General features: G+C 46.4%; 3 protein-coding genes across 4 annotated transcripts in view; 1 reads left to right on the top strand and 2 right to left on the bottom strand.

The window, feature by feature from the left end:
- The window catches only part of LOC146755730 (obscurin-like), a 177,855-nt gene that overhangs the window by 95,345 nt on the left and 54,711 nt on the right, over window positions 1-27,799 (bottom strand). The window lies entirely within an intron of this gene.
- LOC146755734 (uncharacterized) lies at window positions 1,517-3,483 on the bottom strand. 2 transcript variants are annotated; one of them, XM_085525277.1, is made up of 4 exons: window positions 2,584-3,474; window positions 2,434-2,497; window positions 2,171-2,281; window positions 1,517-2,073 (listed from the first exon to the last, which is right to left on the bottom strand). In XM_085525277.1, the coding sequence occupies exons 1-4, from the start codon at window positions 2,589-2,591 to the stop codon at window positions 2,002-2,004; spliced, it is 255 nt and encodes an 84-aa protein (XP_085381403.1). In that variant the 5' UTR covers window positions 2,592-3,474; the 3' UTR covers window positions 1,517-2,001. The 2 variants fall into 2 exon arrangements, with proteins under 2 accessions (XP_085381403.1, XP_085381402.1); XM_085525276.1 differs by having other exon boundaries at window positions 2,218-2,281; window positions 2,434-3,483.
- Window positions 14,228-23,418, top strand: LOC146755733 (hydroxysteroid dehydrogenase-like protein 2). The gene is made up of 11 exons (XM_085525301.1): window positions 14,228-14,333; window positions 16,117-16,280; window positions 16,698-16,796; window positions 16,930-17,044; window positions 17,567-17,670; window positions 18,481-18,579; window positions 20,254-20,448; window positions 20,928-20,977; window positions 21,878-22,046; window positions 22,603-22,731; window positions 23,108-23,418. The coding sequence occupies exons 1-11, from the start codon at window positions 14,317-14,319 to the stop codon at window positions 23,218-23,220; spliced, it is 1,254 nt and encodes a 417-aa protein (XP_085381427.1). The 5' UTR covers window positions 14,228-14,316; the 3' UTR covers window positions 23,221-23,418.

Here is a 27,799-nt window from a genome sequence, read left to right as displayed (position 1 = left end):
GGGGCCTGGCGGGGGGGGGCGGCTGCCGGACAAGGACCCAAAATTCACGTCTCGTTCCGTGTCTTTCCTCTCACTTTCCCTCCTTTACATTCCCATTCCCTTCCTTCCTTCCTCGCCCTCGTCCCCTTCCCTTCACCACCTCCCTGTGTCCATTCCAGTGCCTGGCCACCTGTTCTGACCAGTAATACCTTGTAGTGTCCAGCCTGAATCTCCCCTGTCGCAGCTTGAAGCCATTCCCTCTGGTCCTATCATTAATGACACGAGAGAAGAGGCCGAGCCCCAGCTCACTACAGCCTCCCTTCAGGAAGTTAGAGAGAGCAATGAGGTCTCCCCTGAGCCTCCTCTTCTCCAGGCTGAACATTCCCAGCTCCCTCAGCCGCTCCTCATACGGCCTGTGCTCCAGACCCCTCACCAGCTTTGTTGCCCTCCTCTGAACACGTTCCGGGGCCTCCATGTCTTCCTTGCAGTGAGTGGCCCAAAACTGAACACAGCACTCGAGCTGCGGCCTCATCAGTGCTGACAACAGGGGGACAATCACCTCTCTGCTCCTGCTGGCAACACTGTTTCTGATGCAGGCCAGGATGCAGTTGGCCTTCTTATTATACAGCAAAGGAATCTCCTGAAAAGGAAACCAGAATATCTGGCAACATGAAACAAAGTTCAGATTCATAAAAGACTGGCAGCAAGGCCTGAATCTCTTGTGTAATCTGCTCTTGATGTATCACATTAGCACTAGGTGGAATGCAGAAGCTTCCTGAGATGTGGTAATCAAAACTTAGTCCAATGCCTTAAAAAAAGCCTTTAAGAGATTACTCCTCCTTGTCTGTTTAAAATAAACTTAGGTAGTACAAAAGGTTGGACAACTCCCCAGGGCCGGGGTTTGGAAGGCCGTATTGACGAGAGTCAATCAAGCTCCGGCTGCAGGCGTATATGTGTGTGCCAGTTCTTTAACACAATAGGAATCACAACTTGCTGCATGATCAAAATTCTACATATGCTACTCCTGAACCCCAATTACTTCCAGCAGTGTTAAATTACCCCTGATCTCAAAGCAGAACAAAACAACAAAATGCCACACCAATACTGAATACATAGAAACAAACAACTCCTTCGGCCTCAAGGGGAGGCTGATGCACAGGCCACGGCTGCCAGCGTGCAGCTGGGCTTCCCAGGGCAAACAGCAACACACGGTGCATCAGAAGCTGAAGGAGCCCTCAGGGAAGAGAGGCCAACTCAAGGGGCTGAGCACGGGACACCCTTCTTCCTGCCGGGCTGCTTCCCCTCCTCTGGTTTCTTTCTGTCAGTCCTCAGAGAGCAAGGAGATGCTCACAGCCTGTCACCAGCACTTACGGGTTGGCTGAAAGGCCACAGGTTGGGAAGACCAACAAGGAAACAGTGGAAAACATGCACCATGTCAAGGTAGAGACGTGAAGCTGACCGCTTCATCGCCCTGTGATTGCCAGCCGGAGCGAGGGACGTTCTGACCAGCTACTGAAAGAGGCAGCACCAGGTTTGGAAAGTTTGCTTCAATTTTATTGCGTACAAGAAGATTTGGCTTCTATTTATTACCCCGCCCACACCCCAAAATGAAACCCCAGTGCCCAGGATTTCCGCTTAGCAATCAGTCACTCAGCCTCCAGTCAGACCCAAGGAGAAGCCTGACCATGGGGCTACGTCACCTCCTCCCTCTCCAGTCCCAGCCAGCCCTATTTCAGCCTAACCCTACACCAGGCCTGGACCTCAAGAGACACACCCTGAAGGAACGCAGCGTCTCCAGCTCTTGCCATACACCAAGTCCTGCCTAGGTGAAGCCCTCTTTGCTTCTAACGCAGCACAAGCCCTTCCTGTCCAGTTCACTTCCATCATCTCCACCGTCCATGACAGGGAAAGCACGGCTGTGCCAGTAAACTGGACTGTTGAGTCAGCAGCTTTTGGTGCCACCTCCGAGGAAGCGTTGCAGGTGGTTCTGCTGTCCTTTGTAGCTTCTTGCTCAAGCCCTCATCATTGCTTTCTGCTTTCCTTCTCGGCTTTCTTCCTCAGCTGAGTAGCGCTTGCCTTGCCTCGGCAAGCTTGCTGCAAGAGGGAAAAAAGAGGCACTATTTCACTCACGCACGCTGCCAGCACAGGCTGACTTAGAGAGCTGCTCGCAAGATATCCCTGGGCTACGGACCCAAGAACAAGGAAGGACACAAAACTCACATCTGCATTGTCTGTTACCGCATGCCAAGGAAGAGTCCTCACACTCGAGCACTGCCCCACTTGCAGCTGAGGGGAGGAGGAGCTGGAAAGGACAGGTGGACAGAAAAGAAGGGAAAAGCTGAAGAGGCAAGAATCAACTTCTCCCCGAGGCAGATCACACCTTCGTGGCCACTCTTTTAGGGATGCTCACCATTCCTAATCCTAGCATTAGCAAGATGAAAATTCACCACCTACCTTTTCACGCTCCTCGGGTACGCACTGAGGGCCGTGCCGTGGCTGTGCTGCACAACACCAGTGACTGAAAGAAAGCACGCAGAGAGCGGATCTGTTGCAGACAGTGCCAGGAGCTGTGCTTGAACAACGCTTACGGTAAGGCATGCCTACCTTGCCATGGCCACACTTTGGGAGCTCTGGGACACAGCCACGTGTTGCTCTCCTGAGTCCCAGCTCCATTTCTCAGCCACTCACGCTCTGCTCCACCATGTTCTGCAAAGGAAAAGTCCCAAGAGGGAAATTCAGTTCATCGCAGATGTCATCAAACCTCTGCTCTCAGGGCAGTCGCACTCATTGCTCGGGGTGAGCAACCAGCTGCGTGCTTACCCAAGGAGCAGCGGTTACTTTGACTTGAGTGTAGCAGCCAATGCCTGACTGTAAGTACGAACACTAACCTATGCCTAACTCTAAAATAACAACAGAAACCTATGCCTAACCCTAAAGAACAAACAGGAACCTATGCCTAACTCTAAAGAACAAACAGGAACCTATCCCTAACGCTAAAACTAAACTGAACGCTAACACTAACCTAACACTACCATCAACAACAAAGAACAGAACAAGCACCTAACTCCAACAGGGGGAAGAAGGAACTGGGGGCCCACAGAACTGGTGGAGCAACAAGGAGGAGGAGAAGAAGATGTCAAATAATGCCACCCAGCTAACGCTGGGGGCAGGGGCCGCGCAGCAGGAAAGGAGCCGAGTGCCTGGACCAGTGATGGTGAAGCTGTGACCATGCCAACGCGGGGCCTGGCACGGTGGTGTGGTGCCAGGCCAGCTATGCCGCAGGCGGATCCACATCCATGGGTTCCTCTGGAGGGGGATCCACCTCCATCGGTTCCTCCGGAGGGGGATCCAGCTCCATCGGTTCCTCCGGAGGTGGATCCACCTCCATAGGCTCCACATGGGTGGTGGTCACGGGGCTGGTCCAGGCATGATGGAATATGGCTCTCTTACCCCTCCTCTGCCTGGTGGTCATGGCGGGCCCCCTCCTCCTTCTCACTCCTAGGGCCCCCAGCTCCATCCTCCCGCCTGAAACAGGGAAAACTTCTACCCTAGCCCTCTTAGCTGCCGACATGGCTGCTAACTGCCACAGCTGTCAGAGGCGAGTGTGTTGCGCGCGGCAGCGGTGACCAAGGTGACGTGGTGAGTGTTCTAAAATGGCGGCCGCACTGCTGGCACTGGTGTTCCACATAGGATGAGGAGGGGGCTGGTAATAGCAGGACAAGGGGAAACTGATTTAAGTTGAAAGAGGGAAGATTTAGGTTGGATGTTAGGGGAAAGTTGTTTACTAGGAGAGTGGTTAGGCCCTGGAACAGGCTGCCCAGGGAGGTTGTGGATGCCCCGTCCTTGGAGGTGTTCAGGGCCAGGTTGGACAGGGCCCTGGGCAACCTGATCTAGTAAAGGTGTATGTTTGGTGGCCCTGCCAGGCAGGGGGGTTTGTTCTTCATGATCCATGAGGTCCCTTCCAACCTAGGTCATTCTGTGATTCTGTGATACTGGTGTGTGGCTGCTTGTCCCAGCGTGCTGACCTTTTGTCTTCAGGTTCACCAACAAGACTGTAACTGATTTATGGAGGAGGCAAGTGATGGGTGCTACTGTGTGACAATCAACATCACTTTGTGGACATTTGAAAGCACCTTCCTCCAGAGCTGTTCACCTCCAGAAGAGGGTGCTCAGAAGTGTTTACTGGCAGAAGATCTGGCTCCAGATTGGTACCTACACGTACCCACAGCAGCGCTCTGTGCCTTCATTTCCCTCTTGGCAGAGCAGCTCCTGCCCCCCTCTTCTCCTCCAGCTTCTTTCATTGCACACAAGTCCCCAGATCTGCCTCTGCAGCCATAAACCTTCCCAGAGAACTTGTTCTCCCATAGGGCAGACACAGTCACCCTCCTCACTACGAAGCAGCTTCAGGTTGGATGCTCTCAAACAAACAGAGATTTCAGCCTCACCCCATCACAATGCTGACCGCTTCCACAAAGGAGAATCACCTTCTCAAGAGGCTCCAACTGTGCCCATGTACACAGTGTCACCAGTGGACCAGTCACCCCAGAAGTTGCCAAAGTGTGTGGTGGGACAACTCACATGGTCTGGTGATAAGGAAAAGAAACTCTGGTCCTTCTGCCCTGGTCCTGATGCTCCCTGAAAGGGGCTTCCATGCAATGCTCTACAGAGGCAGAGGACTTGCTACATTTAGAAGTGCAGAAAAACCTTTTTCTCCCCGGCTTCCCTCTTGGGACCAGTGACAACTTCTGCTAATGGAGAATGCATTGCAAGAGACCCTGGGCCACCTCCGCGGTCTGAGACCACCACAATTAAACAGTGTCACACCAACAGTGTAGGACATTGTTCTGTGATTTCCCCACGCTGGTACCCACAAACACCTATCCACACACACACACACACGATGCTTTGGGTTTGGTTTAAAGGAATCAGAAACAGCTTCTAGGCTTTAAACAGCAAATAGCCCTTAACAATCTGCAGACCCTGTAAGTCTCTCTCTTAAGTGCAGCACTGCACCAGATTTGTACCCAGAGGACTGAGAGGAGTCAGCCTGGGAGGCTGATGGACTGATGCTCAAGACAGCAGGCAAGTGAGTGACAGAGACCATCACTGCACACGTCACCTTTCCAGTGGCACTGGTTTTCCTGGCAGCTGCTCCCGGGGCAGAGTAACAGCCCAGCAGGGACCTGGGATCAAGCTGTGCCACCAGACCTTACAGGGAGGTCAAAAGAAGCCAGAAGGGGAGTATTGCATGGGCAGAGCTTCCTGCTGATGCCAAAGGCTGGCACAGTCTGGAGCACACACCTCTGCCTGTTTGGCTGTTGCCCGGGCAGATTGCAGCTTGATTACAAAATCACACAGAATCACAGAGTTGTAGGGGTTGGAAGGGACCTCTAGAGATCATCGAGATCATCCAACCCCCCTGCCAAAGCAGGCTCCCTACACCACATCACACAGCTCGGCATCCAGACGGGTCTTGAATATCTCCAGAGAAGGAGACTCCACCACCTCTCTGGGCAGCCTGTTCCAGTGCTCCGTCACCCTCACTGTAAAGAAGTTCTAAATATGATAACGAAATACAAGATAACACAATATAATATAATTGAGGCTAACAAATCAAACAAACAGGGAATGAGAGAGTCCCCGAAAACCGAGAGGCCGACTGTGAACTCTAGGCGACACGGCTGGAACGCTTCCCACTCTCCGAGAAGTTGGAGAGAAGAAGGAGGGCACTCCAGCCTGGGAACGAGATTATACAGCGTCCTGGTCCCGTGACTTATCATTAACCCTGTTGTTCTCTGGGATATGTAGTCTTCTTCTGTGGACTGCACATTCAATACAAGTATCCATACTTTACATGATGTTATGATGTGGAATACTGAGAGCAAAATTACAACATTACAAAACCATGACAGCCACATCAGCCCCACAGCAGCTCCTGCCCCATAGATCAGACCCACATCTGCCCCACAGAAGCTCCTGCCCCATAGATCTGACCCACATATGCCCCAGAGCAGCTCCTGCCCCATAGATGTGACTCACATGTGCACCAGAGCAGCTCCTGCCCCAAAGATCTGATCCACATCTGCCCCACTGCATCTCCTGCCCCATAGATCTGCCCCACAACAGATCCTGCCCCATAGATCAGACCGACATCTGCCCCACAGCAGATCCTGCCCAATTGATCTATCCCCCATCAGACCCACAGCAGCTCCAGCACCATAGATCCGACCCACATCTACCCCACAGCAGCTCCTGCCCCATAGATCTGACCCACATGTGCCCCAGAGCAGCTTCTATCCCATAGATCAGACACACCTCTGCCCCACAGCAGCTCCTGCCCCATAGATCTGACCCCCCTCAGCCCCACAGCAGCTCCTGCCCCATAGATCTGATCCACATCTACCCACCTTTGAAGTACTTTGGTCCTTCTCTGCCAGTCGATCGCTGCAGCATCTGGTTGTCTCCTGCTCAACACTCTGTCCTACATCCCTCCTACACAGGCCAGAAACCAAGGCACAGAAAGTATAAGGGATCCCCAAGGGTCTGAGGCGTCTTCCCTGCTGGAACAGCAATGGAGGACACAAGACCACAAGAAGCCAGATTCAGGCAGAGAAGCTTGAGGGTGCAGCCATCTGCATTAAGGTTGCTATGGTTTGGCGTTGCAAATACTACTCTGCCTGACTGGGGCAGGGCAGGCTTACGCAAGTGTTTAAGCAGACGTCTTTCTGGTCCTGTAGGAAGCAGCAGGTCTGAATTAAAAGGAGCAATGAGGCAAGGAGTGCCCTGAGCTTCTTTCCTAAATAGAAGGCAGTGTGGGACAATTGGAGGAACAGGAATTCAACTACTGTAATGCAGAGCACTATTTTTGTCGCCTTCCAGCAGACACCGATTAATGGAAGATTCTTGTCCTTCCCAGACTCCACTGTTGGTAACTCACATCTACAGCCTCTCTGGGCAGCCTGTGCCATTGCCTCACCACCCTCTGTCTGAAAAAGTTTCCCCCTAGTATCTAACCTAACATGTAGCCTAATTCTCCTCTCTTTATTCACAGGAGATGTGCTCTAGACCTCTAATTATCATTCTGACCTTCCTCTGGAGCTAATCCAGAAGCTCTGCACCTTTCTTGTGCTGTGGGCTCCAGATCTGGACACAGTACTGCAGATGGGGACTCATGAAGGCAGAGTGGAGGGGAGCAAGAGCCTACTTCTCCATGCTGCCACTTCTCTGTGGATACAGTTGGTCTTCCAGACTGCAAGCACACACTGCTGGTTCATGTCCATCTTTTTGTCCACCAGAACCTCCAAATCGTTCTCCACATTTCTTCCATGAGGAACAGCTCCATGATCTTCCCAGGCACAGAGGTAAGGCTCACTGGCCTGTAGTTTCCCATGTGATTTCCTTCCTGCCTTTCTAAAAACTGGGAGTGATGTTTCCCTTTTCCAGACCCCAGGGACTTCTCCTGCCTTCTTCTGACAGCCATGACTTTTCAAATACGGTGGAGAATGGCTGGGTGAGCGTATCAACCAGCTCCCTCATGACTCTGGGATGCACGTCATCCTGCCCCATGGACTTGGACATATCCAGTCTTATGAGGAGGTCTTGGACTTGCTCGTCTCTTACAGTAGGAAGGATTTTGCTGCCCTGGTGTCCACCTAAATGTTCAGAGACATGAGTGTCATTCACTTTCTAGGCTCTTCTTGTGGCTCCTTAAAGTCCAAGAAGTCTCATTTTCAGCTCTCCTTACGCTTTTACCACACAAAGTAACCTGTTCCAGTTGCTTTCTCTTGTGGAAGGACAAAGGAGATTGACAGTGCACCATAAGTCAGAATATAAACTGCTGCTATACAGAAAATATTTCTGATTTCTTCAGTATTTGTCTGGAAGACAAAGCTCATAGAAAAATGTTCTAAAGTGTGAAGAACGAGCCCCTTTCAGGACTGAAAATGACTTCTGCTTTAGATGAATAACATGAATGTCTTACAGGCAAAAAATACTAATCTGGAAAATATGAAATAGGAGTCAGAAAAGTTCCTGATGAGCTGCACATGAAGAGTATGGCAGAGTTTCCTTAGGGTAACCATCTTCTTTATTACCCTACAGGAATGGGTAACAAGGGCAGGAGTATGGTTCATCATTCCCTTCTTAGTTTGATGGCAGCTCCCTCTTTGTGCTGGGAAGGTAAATAATGATGGGAGAGACCCCTGGGTTTTGGTGGGACATGAAATATCTGTGGTCACAGCAGGTATGTGTCAGCTGTCACAAGGCAGACATACACAGGTAATGCAGGGTAAATTAAACGAGAGCCTGTACAATGAATATGATTAAAAACTGTGTAATAACAGCTCAACAAGAAAACCACTTGAAAGAAAGCAGGGGATCTGGCAGTGTGAATATATGCTAATTATAGAATGGATATTTGGCTGACGTCAGTAAGAATGTGCAATGTGTAATTTTTATGTGTCAGATAAGTACAATAGGCTGTTTTCTATGTTTAAGAAACCCTGACACTTGGGTCTCCAGGCTGTCTCCCCAAGTTATTCCCTAGTGTGCTTCACAACACTAAGAATGTGGAACTGGATCATTCTCTTAGCCCTCTTGCGTTGCTAAGTGTGAGATCCTCTGTTCAGAATTGGATTAGCTATCAATGAGTGATGCACAGATGCTATGGCAGACCCACAGTCCTTCCACTTCTGCCCTCCTACTGCTGACCTGTGAGCGCAGATGTACTGTTCTATAAGATGCTTTAGAGAGCTCAGGCTTAGCCAGTTGCTGCACCCACAGAAAGGCAGAGGGAAGGGCTGAAAGTCTCTGGTGACAAAGCTGGGCTGCTGAGGGGCTGATTTTCAGTTCTGTCACAGAAATCCCAGGGCCATTTGCAGTCCTTCAGGCAACTGCCCATTTGTAATAGGCTGACAAACTTGTCTTGTGCGTCACATCTGTTCAGGCTGCAGAATTCTTGGAGCAGGGTTCATTTCCTATGGAAAAAACCTCACTCTATTTGGGTCTCTCCCTTTCTACAAAGAAAGGAAAATGACAGCAATCAAACTGATAAACACAAACATAGGACATTGCTTAGTTAGGATGTGTTTAACAGTCAACAGCAGTGTAACACTTATTCCTCAGGCAAAGAAAATAAGAAAACAAGCCATCTGGGCTTGTCTCTTCCCAGTTTTGAATGAGGCAACAGCATTAATCTTTTATTCCCTCCATTTTGGGCCTGGTAATCTTGGAGTTCTGAGAGATGTGGTTTTTGGTGAATAGATGTGGCCTTCAGTATTCTCCTTTTACTCCAAAGTCTGAATCTCTGCATTCCCCCATATCACATTAATGCTTTCTTTCCCCCTCCCTCCCCCCCCAATAAATAAATAAATAAATAGAAACAAAAATTAATAATAATAAAAAAGCAAGCTCTCAGCTTATGAAGAAATAGCTGACAACAACCTTCTGGACAAAGCATTTTTATGGAGTACAGTTCATATTTATAGGGAAAAAAGATCCAGAACTTTGTGCTCTGTAGTCTCCCAGTACCATATCCCACACATGCTAACACACCCTTAGGACAAAGATTACAACTGGAAATAATGATGTGGCAGTTATCCTCCACCCTGATAAAACTTCATCCATTGATGAAAAAGGTGTGTTCCACAACCTAGTGCTCATGCCATGTGGTTTCTATCAGTGGGAGAAAGTAAGGGGGAAAGCTAGAAGGTACTGTTCACATTAAGGAAATACAAGAGAAGATTTTTTGGTTTTCCTGCACAGAGGTTGCCTTGCTTAAGCTTTATTCTGCTATGGAGGAAATGCATACACTTTTCTTCCTCATTTTCCCTTGCTAACAGAGGGAAAAGTCTGACAAGAAGAGTTATTGTCACCTTCCTCATCCTTACTACTTGCTGACACTGGAGAAGAAAATCCTCTGGGGACTACATGGCTTTGTTTCTTGGCTGTCTACTGTGCAGTTGTCCCTTCTCTTCACTTTCTCATTTCCTTAAGGTAACATCAAGCTGATGTGTGCAGCCCACCAATAAAAGTCTGTGGAAGTAAGCCTTTCTCAGGAGGTGCTGTGCTACTGTCCTCACTCATTTGCAAAGTTCCCTCTCCATTCTTTAGCATAATCTCCAGGTGGGAATGGCAGGAGGCAGTTACAGAAGGAACTGCCAGACCCCAAAGCAGAGCTGGTGCAGGAGGGTACCACACAGCCATGACTTCAGGTTGGGAACTCAGAAGACCATCATACTTGAGCAAGGAAGAGTCCCTTTAAATAATGAGATGTGCAGAAACACCAATGAGTAGAGAAATAAAAAATCTAGCCTTTTCAGTTTATCATATTGGCTTATAAGTTGTGAGAAATCTATGCTAGTTCTTTGAGAGGGACAGATTTTGTTTCTCTACTTTTCAGCTTACATTTGCACCACTGAGTTACTGATGAAAAAGGAATGTTACCTATAACAAAGATAAGCTTTATCTACTGATTGCTTTAAATAAACCCTCATTCCTTTCAGCTTTCACATCTTGTAGTCTGTTAATCCCGTCAATCATTGACTTTAAATGTAGGAAATATGTAGTAAATGCACGTCAAGCTCTCTCAGTGTGTGTCAGAGAATCCAGCCACAAGCCTAAGAACAAGTAGGGGCCCTAGCCTTAAAAGAAACTGGGGGTGGGGAGTCAAACCACATTTGGGCCACCACCACAATAAATAAAATCCAGGCAAAATATGGGTGAACCATGGGCTGACAGATCAGCCTCAAAGGGTTAAAGTAAAGGGGTCAGCCAGGTTGGATGGCCCTGTTCTAACCTGACCTGCTGGGTAGCAGCGCTCCCATGGCAGGGGTTGGGTGGGCCCTGAGGTCCCTTCCAACCCAACTATTCTGTGGTTCTATGATCCTTGAGAGCCCCTTCCAAATCGGGATATTCCGTGATTCAATCTCGTGTGCTGAGCGCTCCCTCTGCTGGCACACACACATAGCTGGATTTTTCCCTACTCAGGCTGGGAAAAAAACGTGCCAGTGGAGCTGATGAAATGAAAGAGGTCATCGAAACAGAGCCCGTGGGGACTTGAAGGCTGAGCTTACCTTTTCTTCTTGGTACAGTTAGCGATCAGCGTCGTTCATTACTTTCAGCACCATGCAGATAGCGCTTGTATTTTACACAGGCCTTAGAGCTGGTTTTCTTATTAACTGGAACGGCCAGTAAAAGAATCTGAAGTTTTTCTTCAGTTTCTGATAACAGGGCAACAAGTTTGTTTAGTCACTTCTTTTTTACAAAAGCTGTGACCTGAGGAACGGATTTATAAGCAGAGCATTTCTACACTCATGTAAAAATCCTGTGGAATGCAAATGTCCAGAAGAATTTTAGCACCCACTGTGGGGTTTGTCCTTCCAGTGCAGAGCAGACTGGCACATTGTTCAGCCTTGTCTGTTTAGAGCATAAAGTCCAAGAATGGCACCACATGAAAGTTTGTAATGCAAGGATCAAGTACACCTCATAGTCAGCACCATCAGCTCCCACAATATCCCACAGCACAGCACTGAGGACCTGAGTGGAAGGTGGTGGGATACCTGTCTATGTTCCCATGATGCTGCCTCTAGGACACATGCTCATCCCTGGATAAGCAGTATAGCATAAACACATCATCAGAAAACAAAGATTCCATCTTTCTGTTTTTCCTTGTCTATTGCTACTGAATTTCTTGTTCCATTGGGCTCGAATCCATAATGGCTTATATATGGATATGACAGTCCTGTCCTCTCTCCCCTCTAAACATGTGTACAACCACACAAGCAGCCAGACACAGCCCTGACACAGTTGCCATTCACAATCACTATCCCCCAGGGCAGCACAGTAAGCTTTCATCCCACAGGATGAACTACTGCTTTAATGGAGAGGGGAAAACACAGGGGGCAGCCAGAGACAGCTTTGTTCTGCTCTGGATGCATCTCCAGCAAAATCACGTTCAGTTAGGTGGCATACATCTCACAGTAACAGAGGGCAGTTTGCTATCTGCAGAAAAGGTGAAAACCAAAAGAAGTATTATTCACAAAACATAAAGAAATACTGTTATATGTCTTCTCTTTGAGTCATTATACACAGTCATTACAGAAAAAATGTTCTCCTTGCTGGGCATTGCAGCAGGATTTAGTTACGTCTTCTCTTAGAGATCCACATCTTATTCATGCTTACACCATGTCAAGTCAAAATGAGGACGGGCATTTTGTAGATGCGTGGTATGAGAGGCCAATATTCTGTTAGTAATGCTTTCCTCCCAAGGTTTGAAGGCAGCACCTTTTCCAGCCTCATTTCAAATACTGCATCACATTTAAATCCCAGCTTTCCTAACACAGATGCAATGTTAGGAAGCCATGTGAGGAAAGACAGGGATGGCTTTAAGTCTCTAAATAAGAAGAAAGAGAATCATCATCAAGGAGGCTGACTGACTGAAAAAGAATGTGCTTTTCCAGGCCATTTCTGAAGGTACAGCTGAGGGCTAACCCATAACAGTTACTTTACTTGTTGAATAACATTTTTATGTATGTGTTTTATGTTTTGCTTTTTGTCACTTTGCCTCATGTTTAATTGCTCTGTTCCAAAGTTTTGATGAAGGGAACTGAGAAATGATTTGAATGGCAGTAAATGTGGATATCACAGATCCAAAACATGGCCAGAACTCAACATTGTAAAAGCTGCGATTTGACCCTCTCTCAACAAATACTTTGTACATTTAAACAGGCAAAAAAAGAACCAGCTTTAAACTGAGATGAAACCACAGATCAGAGATGAACATTTCATTAAATACTGGACAAAGCAGTAGAAACTCTTGCTCTCTTCTTGTTTGCAGATCATGAGAGTTCAGAAAAGCCCATGGAATTATATCTGATTTATAATCTGATTTATAAGCAGCACTGCATTGAGACAAGATGGGGATGAAAGGACAGAGCACAGCTCTGGTGAAAAGGGCTGGGCATCACCTTGGGGTGATCATTGTGACTCCATGTTGGGAGTGGCCGAAGCCCCCATCACAAACACGTGCCATCACAATGACACCCCATCAGAACCCCCAGGGTGTTCAGAAGGATTTCACTTGCCGAGTGGCACAGCGAAAACCGCTTTGTCGCAGAAATGTCTGCAAGGACAAACTTCAATTGGACTGAGCAAAGACGCTCCCACCCTGCAAGAGATGGTCAAGGATCGGCTCGTGATGCTGCTCACTCCCATGTCCGTCTTTAGCAATTGAAAATCTCCTGTACCTTGCTGTCTTTCAAGCGCAAGGTGATAACAACTGACTCTTCTCCTTTGCCTTTTGCAGCCTCTCGTCAACTGGAACCCAGACTTCGGAGGAGAGAGCTCTCGGCTCCTCGAGCAGCGCAGGCCAAGATCTGCCCGGAGAAGGAGAGCTGAGACGGGCCCCTGCTGCTGCTCCTGCTGCTGCTGCTGCTCCTGCTCCCGCAGGGGCTGCCTGCAGGCAGCGGGTCCGGCAGCCGGCACCCAGGCGGCTGCAGCCAGGGGACCCCGGCCTCCCAAGCGCCGAAGGAGAAACCGCAGCCGACGCCGAGCTCGAGCCTCTCACAGCCGGCCAATGCGTGCTGCAGCAGCTTGGGGAATGAACCAGCCTCTGGACCCGTCCCTGCTGCCTCCAAACAGCGGCTGGAGCCCTGGAGACATTTCTACTTCCTTGTCGTTCACCGCTTCATCTTACATGGGAGACAGCTTGCCACGCAACCCAGCACTGCAGGAACTTCCCTGGCGCCCAAGAGAGCAAGAGCAGCGTGCTCCTGAGGCCGGCCTGCTTTTCCACTCCTTATCGCTCATGGTGAACATACAGCATGAAGTCACGGTGATGCCAGAGGAGTGGGAGCCTTGGGAGGACCCGCAGCGCCCACCTTTCACCAGCTCTGTCTGGGTAGAGGAAGGCTGCTGGCTGCGCACCGATGAAGATAACTATGATGAAGATGATGAGTGAGCGCCCTGCAGTGGGGTCATGTCGGCGCCCGCATAGTGGCCCGAGGTGGTAGTGGATAGACCAATAGTTATAAGGACAGGTTGTTTCAATAATAAATCGTTTCAGTTGTCACTTCAGTGTGGTCATTCACTCCTTTCCTTGAGGGCGAGATCTCAGATGCGATTTTAATTTTGCCAGTGAAAACGTGCAAGGCTTTGGCTTGGTTGAACGAGGTGTACTCCCGCAGGGAACTCATCCCGATACTTCCATCACCCGCCCCTCATCCCGCCCCGCTCGGCCCTGGCTCCGCCCGGCTCCCCGGGCCGCGGCTGCGCGGAGGACGGTGTGAGCAGGGAGCGCGTTCCGTGCCGAGCTGACAGCCGCCCCATGGCCGTGCCGCCATGCTGCCCAACACTGGGTAAGGCGACCCAGGCTTTCCTCCTTCCTTCGGCGGGGCCGCGAGCTCTGAGCCACAGGAGCTGCCGGGGCAGAGCTGGGGCCGGGGCCGGGGCTGGGGCCGGGTGGAGGGACAGACGCGTGCTCCGCAGCCCCTTGAGGGTGATGGGACGCGGGGTGGAGGCTGCGGCCGGGCACAGTGGCCCCGGAGCGGCTGGGTCAGACCCGGAGTCCCGCTCGGTGCTGTTCGGTGCTCGGTGCTCACGGGCCGAGCTGTGTGCACGTCCGGAGGGCAAAGTGCGGCTGTGGGTGTGCTGTGGAATCTGAATTGAGTGACTGCTGCGGTGTTATTTCTGCGCTGCTAATGAACGGGGACATACGTTGACCTTATTCGTTCCCGTGTGTTGCAAGCAGTAGTCATGAGATCCTGTACAAGTGCAGAAAGCGCCCACGGTGCAGCCTGTGGGCTGCCCTGGTTGCGGCCGTGCCTGCTGCAAAAGGAGCCCACCTGCATGATTCTAACTCCCTGAACCTGTCCACTTAACATTTCTCTTACCCCTTAGGCTGTTCAACCATCCAGACTATTATGTATTTACTTGGATACAAAAGTATTTTGAGAGATGGTAATGAAAGCCTTGCTAATGTGAATGGTGTCAGCTGTTATCACTTTGGCCTCAAATCCTTTCATTCTATCACAGAAGTCAATCAGGTTCACCAGGCTTGATTTTACCTACTGAGATTGATGATGCATTGGAACATGCTGCCCAGGGAAGTGGTGAAGTCACCATCCCTGGTGATGTTCAGGAAGGGTTTAGATGTGGCACTGAAGGACATGGTTTAGTGGCCATAGTGGGGATGGGTTGAAGGTTGGACTATATTGTCTTTTCCAACCTTCCAAGTTCTAAGATTACCTCTCATCTATGGCTAGTTTCTCATGTCCTGGTAAACCATGTTCCTAAGCAAGGCACTACCAGTGTCTGCTCTCACTGAATCACCCATGCCACTCAGCAACGCTATTTCCTTGTTCATGCTCTTCCTACCCACATTATAGCAGATAAACAAGTTGCCACTGGCTTCCCTTGCAAGTCTCAGCTGCAGGTGAACTTTGGTTCTCCTCACACTGTGCTGATATGCTCATGCAATATTCCCAGTTCCTTTTTATCTCACTGGTGCTTCCACTCTGTGTGACACCTTTGTACACAGGGGCTCAGTCACAAGTCGTTTGCACAGCTGTGTCAGCCTGCTGGTTGGTTGGACAGACTTGTGGGGATTTATTGGGTTAAATGCAGTTACTTGCAAACTGAGTTTTACTGTGAAAGCCTTAAGGAAAATCATGGTCATTTTTGAAAATCTGATTTTTGGCTCTTGTCTTTGGCACCCTGCATTGGGATTGTGATCCTGGACTTTGCCTTTACAGCGTGTTGAGCTACTGGTCCTCTGTGTTCAGAGGGCCAAAAGAATTAAATTACAGAGAGCTGCACTGAGTATCAAAACGTTAGAATTGGTTGGTTTTGTTGTTTTTAGAGGTCACTCCTTTTCTGCTTTTGGAGAATGCAGCAGTTCTGTTGTGGGCAGCCTTGGATTATTGTACAAAAAGTCTTCAGTGGTGGTGAAAGGCTTTTCTGTAGCTTTATCCATTTATTCTGTATTTTGGGTCTGTTTTCCTTGTAAAATGTTGAAGGCAGTTGCCTCTTGCTAAGACTGCAGTGATTGTTTTTGTCCCCAAAGACTGCAAGAAGTCACTGAGTTCCAGATTTTGCTTTGTTCCCCCTCTTGTTTCCCCTCTACCTCCTTCACATCTTCAGGAAACTAGCAGGCTGCACGCTCTTCATCACTGGTGCGAGCCGGGGAATTGGCAAAGCCATTGTTCTGAAGGCTGCCAGGGATGGTGCAAACATTGTGATCGCTGCCAAGACAGCAGAGCCCCATCCTAAACTATCTGGGACTATCTACACAGCTGCAGAAGAGAGTAAGTTGTAATCAGGGTGGGCTTCAGACTGTGGGCTGTGTGTGTGTGTCATTGCTTAGTTCTTGCGTATGAGTGGGAAACTGCTCTGACTCTCCTAGCTCCCATTCAGCTTTAAAAGAATGAGCCCAAGTGCTTCTCCTGCCTCCCAGGAATTCTGTGAGGTATTGAAGTTTGATGTTAATGAATACACATGTGCATAAAGGTAAAAATGTTATGTTAATTAAAATGTGTGGTGAGCCATGTACATTCTCAGTGTTAGGATTTTGTTGTGGCATCCCTATTCATTATGCAGTATGTAAAAGAGTCAGAGTTTGAAAGGTGTAATTTTTAATACATTCACTGAATGAGAAAATCTCAGTAGTCAGTTTGTGCAGTCTGAGAGACAAATTCTAAGTGTGCTTTTTTCTAATCACGCAGTTGAAGCAGCTGGAGGAAAGGCATTGCCATGCATCGTTAATGTGAGGCAAGAAGAGCAAATTATCAGCGCCGTGGAGAAAGCTGTGAAGACATTTGGAGGTATGCTGAGGGGCAGGGGAGTCTACCAAGCAGATTATTCAATGAAGAAGAAGAGGAAAGAACAGCCTAACCTGCTTTACTCCTGTTTTTTCTTATTTCACTGCTAATGTGAGGTGACTTACTTTAAAACCAGGGACTGATATTTTGGTGAACAATGCAAGCGCCATCTCTTTGACCGGCACTTTGGAAACAGAAACCAAGAAGGTCAATCTTATGATGGATGTCAACATACGAGGAACCTACCTCACGTAAGTGCTGAGGCAAAGCCATTTTGACAAAATGTTTAATGCTGTCTCAGTTTGTCTGAGATCTTGGTGCAGAGAGTAATAATAACTAAACGCATATATACTGTATTATTTTTAAAATGTGGTTTTAAAAAAGAGATAAATATGTGAGCAGAAGGTAAGAAATATGGGACTAGATGATTCTCTACACCGGTAATCTGGCTTGTTAGCACATCATGGTTTACTCCCTTTCCAGAACTATTACAAGGAGACTATTGCTTCCGAACATCTGGAATATCTGCTTTAGTAGAAGTTGCTGCACAGCTTGGAGGATGCAGCCCAGCTGTTAGACATGAATGCTATTCCTGAGATAAGTGAGATAGGACAGTTTTTTTTCTGTTCTTTTCATCAGTTAAATACTTGATTACAAGGGAAGGGTTTCAGCTCACCATTGGACCTTTGTGAAAGTGAAACTACTGCTCTGCTGTAGTGGTAAATGTTCTGTAAAATAAGAGATGACTGTCTTGCTTGATTCCTCTCTTCCAGGTCTAAAGCGTGCCTTCCCCACTTACGGAAAAGTAAGAACCCCCATATCCTGAACCTCAGCCCACCTCTGAATATGAAACCCACGTGGTTCAAAAATCACTGTGGTAAGTAGCATCCATTGCCTTTGCTGTTATGTGTTGAGAAATGTGTGAGTAACTAATGACGTGTGCAGGAGCGCCAGCCAAGAATTCCAGATATTGTGTTTTTAGTGCTCACAAGAGACTGACAGGAATGGTTCCTCAGAGTGTTTTGCACTGAAAGAAAAGGTGAAAGAAAATTGTTTTCTGATAAAATACAGTACAAATCTCATGCCCCTAGCGTGGCCTTTATATTTCCAAGAAGGTTCTGCAGGTAAGAGTTAAGAGTTTTTCATTGGATTTCTTAATACTACACCATGTTTTCTATTCCCAATAGAGATAGGAAGGCAAAATCTTTTTTTCTCTATGCTTCCACATTTGATTTGATAGCGATAAAGCTCATTGCTGTCTTTTTAAATAGAAATTATCTTTGAGGAGTGAAGGAGGCCCCAATTGCGTCTTTGGGCTAGAACATATGTTGCTCATCTTAAACCTGTGGATTATCTTTTAAACTTCAACACTTGGAACATGGTTAAACTCCTCTTGCAGGTCCATGTTCCTTCTCTGCAACATCCCCTTCTCAGAGTATACAAAAAGGATTTACAACGTGCTTTTTTCCTTTTTTTTTTCCCTCCCCAATTCAATACTCATGTAAAAGGGTCAGTTTGTATCTGAAGGGGGTGGTAGGAGCTGGGAGAGTTTCTGTACTCTAGGAAGATGATGCTTTGACCCCAGAAAGTTGATTTTTCCGTGACTTACATCCTTCAAAAGTAAAATTCTATGTGTAGACTAAATATGTATCCTACTAAATATGGGATTTTTGTGTGCTTTTTGTAGCCTACACAATTTGTAAATATGGCATGTCCATGTGTGTCTTGGGAATGGCAGAAGAATTTAAAGGAGAAGTTGCTGTCAATGCTTTATGGCCTAAAACAGGTGATTATTTTGAATTGTTGTGTTTTGTCCTATACAGGTGGTCTTATTTAGGACTGATTCAGAACACCGAGCACTTCTGTGTATTTTTTTGTGATCAAAGATGTTGTGTGGGTATTGGCTTTCTTTCCTAGTTCTCACTGTTGCCTTCCTGTTTTCACTTAAACTTACCTTCAGCCTGAGCACATTCTGCTTTTTCTCCTGTCTTGTCACTGCTCCTTTCAACATGACTCAAACTTTGGTTTGCACACCATCCCTGAGTAGTATTGGACATTTATGTCAATATTTAGAATCCCCAGCTAGTTAGATTGCCAGGAAATAGATGAAGCTGACAAGATATGTACCTCTGTAGATGTAAAAAAAAAAAAAGTTTTGGCTGAGTGGGAAATCAATTGCTTCTTCACACAACCATCCAACACTTCTTGCAAGTCACAGCACACTGAAGGGCCGCATAGCAGAAAAATAACTTGGTGTGCCCATCTTATACTAGCTCCAGTTTATTGTCCATGGGTCAGTGAGGACCAGGGCTGCTGTTGAAGGTTTGGTAGCTGCTGAACAAAGAGACCAGTGTCTTGAAAGCATTAGAAGCAGCAAGTGAGCTTTCAAAATTTGTATGTATCAGTGTTTCCTTGATGAAAACTGTTCATGTTCTGAAGTATAAAAGTTTGTAATGTTCAGTCTAGGAAGAAAAATGTTGTTTTGAAAGGTTTATCTGCCAAAACAAAAGTTAACTACTTTAGAGAGTGAGAGAGGTGACTTCTGTAGTATCTACATTACAATTACAAAGTTTTTAATTTAAAGAACATCATATATATGTGATCAGCTTCAATGCTGGAGATTGACACTGTGCTAGTATGGTTCTATTGGTTCATCCAGCTCCTTGAAACAAGAAAATATGCTGATAGTGAGATGTTATGAGCTCTCGATTTGACTAAAAGTGAAAGAGGTAGCCTGCCAAAAGGATGTAAGAGTGTGAATGAGTAGTAGAGGTACTGCAGGGTCAAAGTGGAAGATGCCGTATGTATGAATTAATGGAAAACCAGCAGCACTTTGTATGAAATAGATGGAAGGATGTGCAGATTGCAGGACAGTAGATGGTTTTTCATATCAGTCTTTGCCCATAGTTTTGCTATATTTAGAACAATAATAATTGGCTGTAATGTGAAAGTAGAGGAGCATAAGCCAGGAAAAGTTTGAGTTTGTGCTATTGGGTTTCTCATCTTTAACTTAGAGTCACTTTGTTATCTCACAAGTTATTGTGGGGCTAAAATTGAGATTTTCAGTATGGTAATGGCTGCAGAAAATGTTAATTGCTGATGCACATTCACTTTGAGAAAGATAGTTGTCCTGTTAGTTTTTCATGTCCTAAATAAAGCCAGAGGAAGTCTTTGTGTGGAAAGTATTGATAGAAGCATTGAATAATATGAATATTACAAGGAGTTCTTCCCTTTATTCCTCTTTTGGTTCCTTTAATACTTTTCAAGTAAGGGAATCTTTACACTTTGAGGATTGTTTGCTGGTTGACCATTCTTCGCTGGTTGATGGTATTTCACAGTTTAGTCTTCTCATGATTACTTTCATGTGAGAGGAGAATAAAGTTTATGCATTTGCCAAAGAGATGAGTATGTGATGTCATTAGTGTTAAACTTGTAATTTCCTGTCCTCTGAATTTTCCAGCCATACATACAGCTGCTATGGATATGCTGGGAGGATCCGGAATAGAGAAGCAGTGCAGAAAAACTGACATAATTGCAGATGCTGCATATTGCATTTTAACAAAGCCGAAAACTTTCACTGGAAACTTCATTATTGATGAAGTTCTACTGAGAGAAGAAGGCGTTAAGGATTTTGATGTCTATGCAATTGCACCAGGTAAAAGAGATCTTTAAAATGAGAAGCTTGCAAAGGAAGGAAGGCCATATGGGGAATATGCATATATTCCTTTGACTCAGTCAAAAGATGCTTTGCCTCACGTTTGAGAATGTGGATTCTGGGAAAGCACATAATAGTCCACTGAGGCTCTAATAATCAATGCCTATATAAATATATATATATATATATATTTTAAACCCATTAGCAAAAAGAAAATAGACCTGCACCACAAGCGCATGTATTACTATTTACCAAATAGTGAGATAGTGTTTCTTCATCTTCAGATGTTTCTGACTGAATTTGTAAGAGGCTTCTGGGTCTGATTTTAAATGTACCAGAACCTAAACATGTCACCTCGTCTTCTTTCAACCTGTAGTTCATTTACTGGTAAATTGAGGTGCTGTTGCCTTCAGAATGGATTCCTGTTTGTGCTGTTCACCCTTACTTGGGCTTACTGTTATTGTTCAACTCCCCTTTAGGTCACCCCCTAATGCCTGACTTCTTCTTGGATGCTGAAACTGACATGACAGCCACATAATCAGAAGGCCGTGGAAGGGCAACCTCTGCATGTACATGTCGATTATTTGTGATGATAATGAATGCCTCCTCTATTTCAAGTTACTTTTGGACTACATTCAAGCTATGTGGCAAAATCTCTTGTATTTGGGCTGTTTGATTTATGGAAGTGACTTTAGTGTCTGCAACTTTCACAGTTCATAATCAGCACCTTGTTTTGAACAACCTTTTTGCTTTTTACCACCAGAGTTAAGTGGTATGAAGATTATGAGTAAATATTGCTGTAAAAAAATCACAAGCAATCAGCATATTTTGCAGGAGTGTTACATCTTTCTTGCAGTGTGAGAACTTGAGAAGCTTCTATTCCTACATGAAGTTCTCACAGTCGTACATGATGTGAATGTCTACAAGATGAAATAGAGAAGTTGTTTTTTTACAAAAGCATCAGGTTCACTTTTTCAGAATAGTGATGTTTCTATTGGAGGGCAAATAGGAATACTGGATATGTTTTATAGGAGTGCCAAAACAAATATAGGAAAGAAAGAGGCTAAGTTTGAAAAGAGCCCAGTTCCCTTGAAAATACTATTTGTGAGTGCGCACTTAGACTTTTCTGCCAGGAACTGATACTGCCAACTGCCCAGATCTCCAACACAGTAGCAATTCACTGAGTAGAATAATTATTTCCTGATACACTGACCTTCTGCATGGCTTTTAGGGGCTGCTAAGCATTACATGCCTTATAAATTGCAAATGCTCTTTCTTAATGTTAAATGAGCACATTCACTGCAGTGTAGAAAGTTGCTGATTAAAGTAGTGAATTGATTCACACCTTAGAAGCTTTTGCAGAAGAACTGCTGAAAACATATATATTCTTAGAAAGATAAGTGAGATAGAGCGTTCCAGCATTTTACAGAGAATCCATCTGTTTCTTTTAGGTGCTTCACAGGCATCAGGTGGAGCCAAGCTTAATAAAGAATCAGCTTCAGCGGGGCCTGTTGCAGAAACATTCAGAGTTATTCAGGGAGAACTCAATAAAGAAACAGTGAAATCCACGCAGGGCGTCTTTCAGTTTGAATTGTCAGGTAAGACCATCACTTGTAAAATTCTCAAATGCTCACTTTTCTAGCAAGAGTCAGTCTGTATTTTCACATGTAAATACTTGTCTTTTATAACTGGTCTAGGAACAGGGACATCTTTGGGTGTGCTCTGTAAGATGCTGCCTTTCAGAGCCAACTTCAGCACACGTGGGATTTACCCTGCTGCTGTTGTCACAGGGAGATGCTTTCTGCATCAGCAGCATGTGCTGCTCTTTTGGGGACTGTGGTGTGTTTTCTGGTGTTTCATTTCTGCTGTGTCACCCTGCTGGCCGTGCTGCACAGGGTCAGCATGGTAGTTCTGTTCCAAACCCCTGCTGCCTCCAGCTCCACCAGCAGCCACTGCCTTGTCCCCTGACACTGTGGCATTGTGGGGCATCTGCTGGGGCTGACCTTGTCTGCACAGAGAGCGCGGGGCAGCTTCTGGCACAGCACCTCCAGCACGTCTAGCACGAAGATGGGAGAGAAAAGCAGGCGGGGGTAGCAAAGGGCAGGGCACATCAGTCCTTGTGGTGCTGCCACAGGTTCTCCCTGTTCCACTCAGGTGATGAAGGAGGCACTTGGTACCTTGACCTGAAAACCAGCAGTGGGAGTGCTGGGTTTGGGAAGCCTCCTGCAGCAGCTGATGTTGTGATGAGCATGTCGAGTGGCGACTTTGTGAAGATGTTCACTGGTGAGTAACAAACGGGTTTGGCAGAACTAAGGCAGCTCCTGGTGGCAGGAAACATCTTGCTGATGGATGAGCTGACAGGCTCACCTCTCTTTGTAGTCTTGGAATTGGATGAGCTGTAGCTGGAAGTGCATGGCCTTTAAATTCCCTTCCAATGTAAGTCACTCTGTGAGTCCATGATTTTATAATAAAAATATCTACTGCTTTGTTCAGTAGCTATTGAACTTTTCAGAGCGTAGCTTCAGAAAGCATCCAGTCAATCTGTTGAACCTCTTTTCTGATGCTTTTACAGTAGAACTTGGTAGCAAAGTAACTACTATATGATATCGCAATCTCCAGTTCCTTTCCTTTTCCTGATGATTCTGTGTCTTCTTTTTAGGTAAACTAAAGCCAACCATGGCCTTCATGTCAGGAAAATTAAGGATTAAAGGTAACATGGCACTAGCATTGAAGCTAGAGAAGATGCTGACACAGTTTAATGCTAAACTGTGAGGGAGAAGCTGTACCAGCAGAACATCCAGCCTTTCTTTTATAATAGCAATGCTACATTTTAAAACGATAATCTACTTTTTTCTCTTTATTTGTGTGTATAACAACTGTGGATAAAATGCTGATCTGTTAGAGAAGATCTAATTTAGTTTTATTAAGACTGCAAGGTGTTTGTGATTAAACAATTCCTTCTTGAGAATACTTCTATTATGTAACTGGTGTTTTCCTTTCTTACACTCCTTTGGAGCAATGCAACACACCTGAAGTGGGTTTTCTTTTACATATTTGCTTGCATGCGTGCATGTCCCATAAGAAGTCTGGGAGGAGCAAATATCACCTTGCAGATCTTCACACAAACACACCCCCAGCCCAGACTGCCACAAACAAGGTAATCCCTCCCACAGCACCTGCGTGCAGCACCAGAAGGTTTAAACTACAACATGTTTACAGGCACATCACCTTCCCTCTTTAGCATGGAAAGAATGGAAACTCATGAGAAAAAGCACAAATGCTCTCTAAGGGGACAAGAGCACAGATCCTCCTCCTGGTTCAAGAGCACGTGCAAAGCCAGAGGTAGCAACCTCACAGTGTTGCCAATAGAACTGCTCAAAATGTAGGGCATTTTACTCCTAAGTATGTAGAGAATATTTCAAGACTTAGAATTTATTTTCTAACTCGTGCAATGGTCAAATAGTTTATAGTCTTCAAAGCCTGTGCTCAAACAAAATTATTTGTGCTGTAAAGGTTCCATCCCTGTTGAATTCTGGTAATAATACAGAGAATGTTGAATTCACTTATGCACTCTGCAGTCCCAGCGCCATGAAAAACATGAAGGAAGTTTCCTTTTGAGGTGACAGCTTGCCTGTGGCTGTCTGGTTGTTCCCACACTTGGCTACATTATGCAATACTGTATGTGTAATGCTGGTTGCAGCAGTGCAATCAGGAAGTATGCCTTAGGATTGCCAGGGCTGTTACATCTGGAAGGAGATGTAAGCAGATGTGGCTTGTTCTCATCTAGATAACATGAAGAGTATTGAGGGGATAGTGCAAGAAAAAGAATCTTTCAAAAGCAGTCAAACAAGTGCTTTGCTGCATGACCTGAAAGGGTGATGGTACCAGATTGTCTTGGTGTGAGCACACGGTAAGATTTATGGTCTTAATAACTAAAGACCGTTAGATACGCTGCTGTTCTCTGAGCTGAATAAACATCAGCTGGCGGTACCTCATGTATGAGCAGAGGATGGGTGAGAAGGTGGTGTGTTTGGAAACTGGGGGTGGCTGGGATCTAGAAGATGCAGAGTGAGCTGACAAAAGGTAAAGGTTGAAAACAAAATGGGAAAAGAGTTTTGCCAGTTCCTCAGCCGGTGACCCTCCTGAGAACTGAGAGTGGGGAAAAATTAATCAGATGAAATTCCAGCTCCCTCCCTTGAAGACTGACAAAGATTTTAGAGGCACATGTTCATGTTGGACTACACCTCTTTTCCCCTATGAATAAAAAACCTTGCTGCCTCAAAAAACAGGGCACCTTACCCTTCTTTGATCCAGTCTTGCTCAGATCTGGAGGAGCTGGAGAGAGCTGCAGCATAAGTATTCACATATAGTAGTACTGTTAAGCACAACCTGTAGGTGACAGCAGGGCAGCAGCACCTCCAGTGCTGTGGGCTGCTCATGGGTGTGTTTCTCAATTCTATGCAGCTGGGAGCTGCTTGCAAAATGCTGAATGTGCTGTGACCAGCACAGTGCAGAGCTTTTACTCTATCTCACTTTCTGCCTTCCCTCGGAATAATGCACCTACTCTATCACAATTGCATTTGTGTAAAAATGAATATTTGAAACCCTGTTCTTTTGGTTACTCGGCTGATCTCCATTCCCTTGTTAGCAGTCCTGTGTTTTTTTATGGCTTGCACCATCATTAGTCATCTGCCTGTGCTATAAGATTCTCCTTTATCTCTCGTTTGCCTACGCCATATTCAAGCATTTCCAGGAAAAGCTCAGGGTATTGAAATATCCTTCAGTGGTCTAAGTATTCTTTCAGAATATAGGAGGAAGGAATGTGCTTTAAGCACCCGCATCTAAGTAGCTTCTGCTACACTCATAAATTAGATCTAATCCAACACCTGTGAATAACAGCTCCCCTCTGCTTTATAGTTTAGCTGTTCTTTTGGAAACCTTAATTGTGAGTATTGTGTGAGAAACAATTGATGCAATTACATTTGCTGGAAAGAATAACGACTGTCACTTCCTTTGGAACAAGAGGAAGTACACCATTTTGTGCTTTTTCTGTCTAATACAACAGCACATGTGAGATAACTAGTGACTAGATCTAAGGGAAGACATGTAATATGTTCTCTCCACAAATAATTCAGCTTCAGCAGATCCACTGCAGTTACATTTTCTAAGGTACCTCAAACGAGATCAAGGCTTGGCTTTTCAAAAGATGCGTTTGCATGTGGGAGGGAGCCTCTGAATGTTGTGCAATGAGCTGCAGCCTCTCTTCAGCCCCTAAATTAATGAAGATCCGTGTAAGTATGTTCAGCACACAATCAAAGTGCTGCCAAAACAGTCCCATTTAATGCAATTATCAGCTACTTTGCACTGTCCGTGCTTTCCCTTTGTTGGCACCTACAACACAATGCTGTCACAAGGGGAGCACGCAGGCACACAGCCCTTGGCAGCCCTTCTACATGATGCTGGGCAGAGGTGAAAATACAAAGAGGCTCAGTGAGGCAGGCACAGAGTGCCAGTGTCAGGTGCTCAGGTGGGGCTATGGGCATTCTGGGGACCTTCCCTGCCCAGAAAGTGTCTTTTTTGGCTCAGTGAGAGTGTTTTGAAGGCCCTCCAGGAAAGCATGATTTGGGAGTGGAAGATTGGTATGTCATGCTGGTCACACATCCATCCTAGTGCAGAACAGAGAGCATTCATTCACACTCCTACTACTGCTCCTTTAAGCTCTCCTACAGTCTGCAGTTCTGATTTACCAGCAGTCAGCAAAGAAATCATAGCTTCTTCCTACTCATTTGTCTCTAGCAGTCAAATAAAACCATTTGTGTCAAACCTTTCTCTCTGTAGCACCTGCTTTGGCCTGGAGGCGTCTCCCTCAGACTCACAGATAAGCATGCTGGCCCTGAAGGATTCCAAACCATGGCTCTCACCACAGCTCCCCTCTCCCCAAGTTGAAACATACCTTTTTACAGTTATAAACTGCATGTAAAGATCATCATACTCGAATAGAATGCACATGTTTTGACTTAGCCAAATGGAACTGTGTGGTAATAGTTACTTGCAAAGAGTTTGCTCTGCTCTCCGAGCCATTTTGAAAGCTGTGTGCCTTGAAAGCCAACTGCTCTGATTTTAATGCCTCTTTTATCCATATTTCTGTGTCTAATTCAGTCATACTGCAAAAGTGAAGGTAGTTATATGGATTTACAGCACCTTTGGGTCTCAGCAGCAGCCTGGAGACGCGAAGCACATGTGCTTGGAGACTCATACTGCCCAAGTGCTCTTTTCTTCACCAAAGGTCCTCTTCCTCAGTTAGAAGGTGCCATGGTGGAGCTGCAGGATCCTTCTTCGGGGAGATTTTATCACCAGAGTGAGGAGATGATTATACAGAATTTGTCCACATGGGTGTGTGTGCATGATGACACTAAGCTGAGTGGTGCAGTTGAAGGAATGCCATTCAGAGGGACCTTGACAGGCTTGAAAGGTGGGCCTGAGTGAACCTAATGAGGTTCAACACGGCAAAGTGCAAGGTTTTGCACTTGGGCCGGAAGAACCCCAGGCACCTGTACAGGCTGGGAGGAGTTGTCCTTGAGAGCAGCTCGGCTGAAAAAGACCTAGGGGTCCTGATAGATGAGAAACTTAACATGAGCCAGCAGTGCGCTCTGGCAGCCAGGAAAGCAAACGGGATCCTGGGCTCCATCAGGAGAGGGGTGGTCAGCAGGGACAGGGAGGTGATCGTCCCTCTCTACTCTGCTCTTGTGAGGCCCCATCTGTTGTACTGTGTCCAGGTGTGGAGCCCTCAGTACAAAAAAGATATGGAGATTTTGGAAAGGGTCCAGAGGAGGGCCACAAAGATGATCAGGGGGCTGGAGCACCTCCCCTATGAGGACAGGCTGAGGGAGTTGGGTTTGTTCAGCCTGGAGAAGAGAAGGTTGCGGGGTGACCTCATTGCAGCCTTTCAGTACCTGAAGGGAACTTACTCCCAGGAGGGGAGTAAACTCTTCGAAAGGGCTGATAATAGCAGGACTAGGGGAAATGGTTTTAAGTTGAAAGAGGGAAGATTTAGGTTGGATGTTAGGGGAAAGTTCTTTACTAGAAGAGTGGTTAGGTCCTGGAACAGGCTGTCCAGTGAGGTTGTGAATGCCCCGTCCTTGGAGGTGTTCAAGACCAGGTTGGACGGGGCCATGGGCAACCTGATCTATGGGGTCTCTATGGGGATCTATGGGGTCTCTATAGGGATCTATGGGGTCTCTATGGGGATCTGTGGGGACTATGGGGATCTATGGGGTCTCTATGGGGATCTATGGGGTCTATGAGGTCTCTATGGGGATCTATGGGGTCTCTATGGGGATCTATGGGGTCT

Source organism: Coturnix japonica, chromosome 30, assembly GCF_054131305.1.
Source record: "Coturnix japonica strain WE chromosome 30, WE-NBRP24, whole genome shotgun sequence".
Classification (NCBI taxonomy): domain Eukaryota; kingdom Metazoa; phylum Chordata; class Aves; order Galliformes; family Phasianidae; genus Coturnix; species Coturnix japonica.
Note: the sequence above shows the minus strand (reverse complement) of the source record. Positions and strands in the feature narration are given on the sequence as shown.

Bases quoted from the DNA above. Each gene is read 5' to 3' on its own strand.
- LOC146755734 (XM_085525276.1), bottom strand. From the start codon at position 2,652: ATGGAGCTGGGACTCAGGAGAGCAACACGTGGCTGTGTCCCAGAGCTC. The intron at 2,282-2,433 runs GTAGGTGGTGAA...TGTCCTTTCCAG, and splicing joins TACCCGAGGAGCGTGAAAAG to CTCCTCCTCCCCTCAGCTGC. The intron at 2,074-2,217 runs GTAACAGACAAT...TCCCTCTTGCAG, and splicing joins GGACTCTTCCTTGGCATGCG to CAAGCTTGCCGAGGCAAGGC.
- LOC146755733 (XM_085525301.1), top strand. The intron at 17,045-17,566 runs GTAAGTGCTGAG...CCTCTCTTCCAG, and splicing joins ATACGAGGAACCTACCTCAC to GTCTAAAGCGTGCCTTCCCC. The intron at 20,978-21,877 runs GCCACATAATCA...AGCATTTTACAG, and splicing joins ATGCTGAAACTGACATGACA to AGAATCCATCTGTTTCTTTT.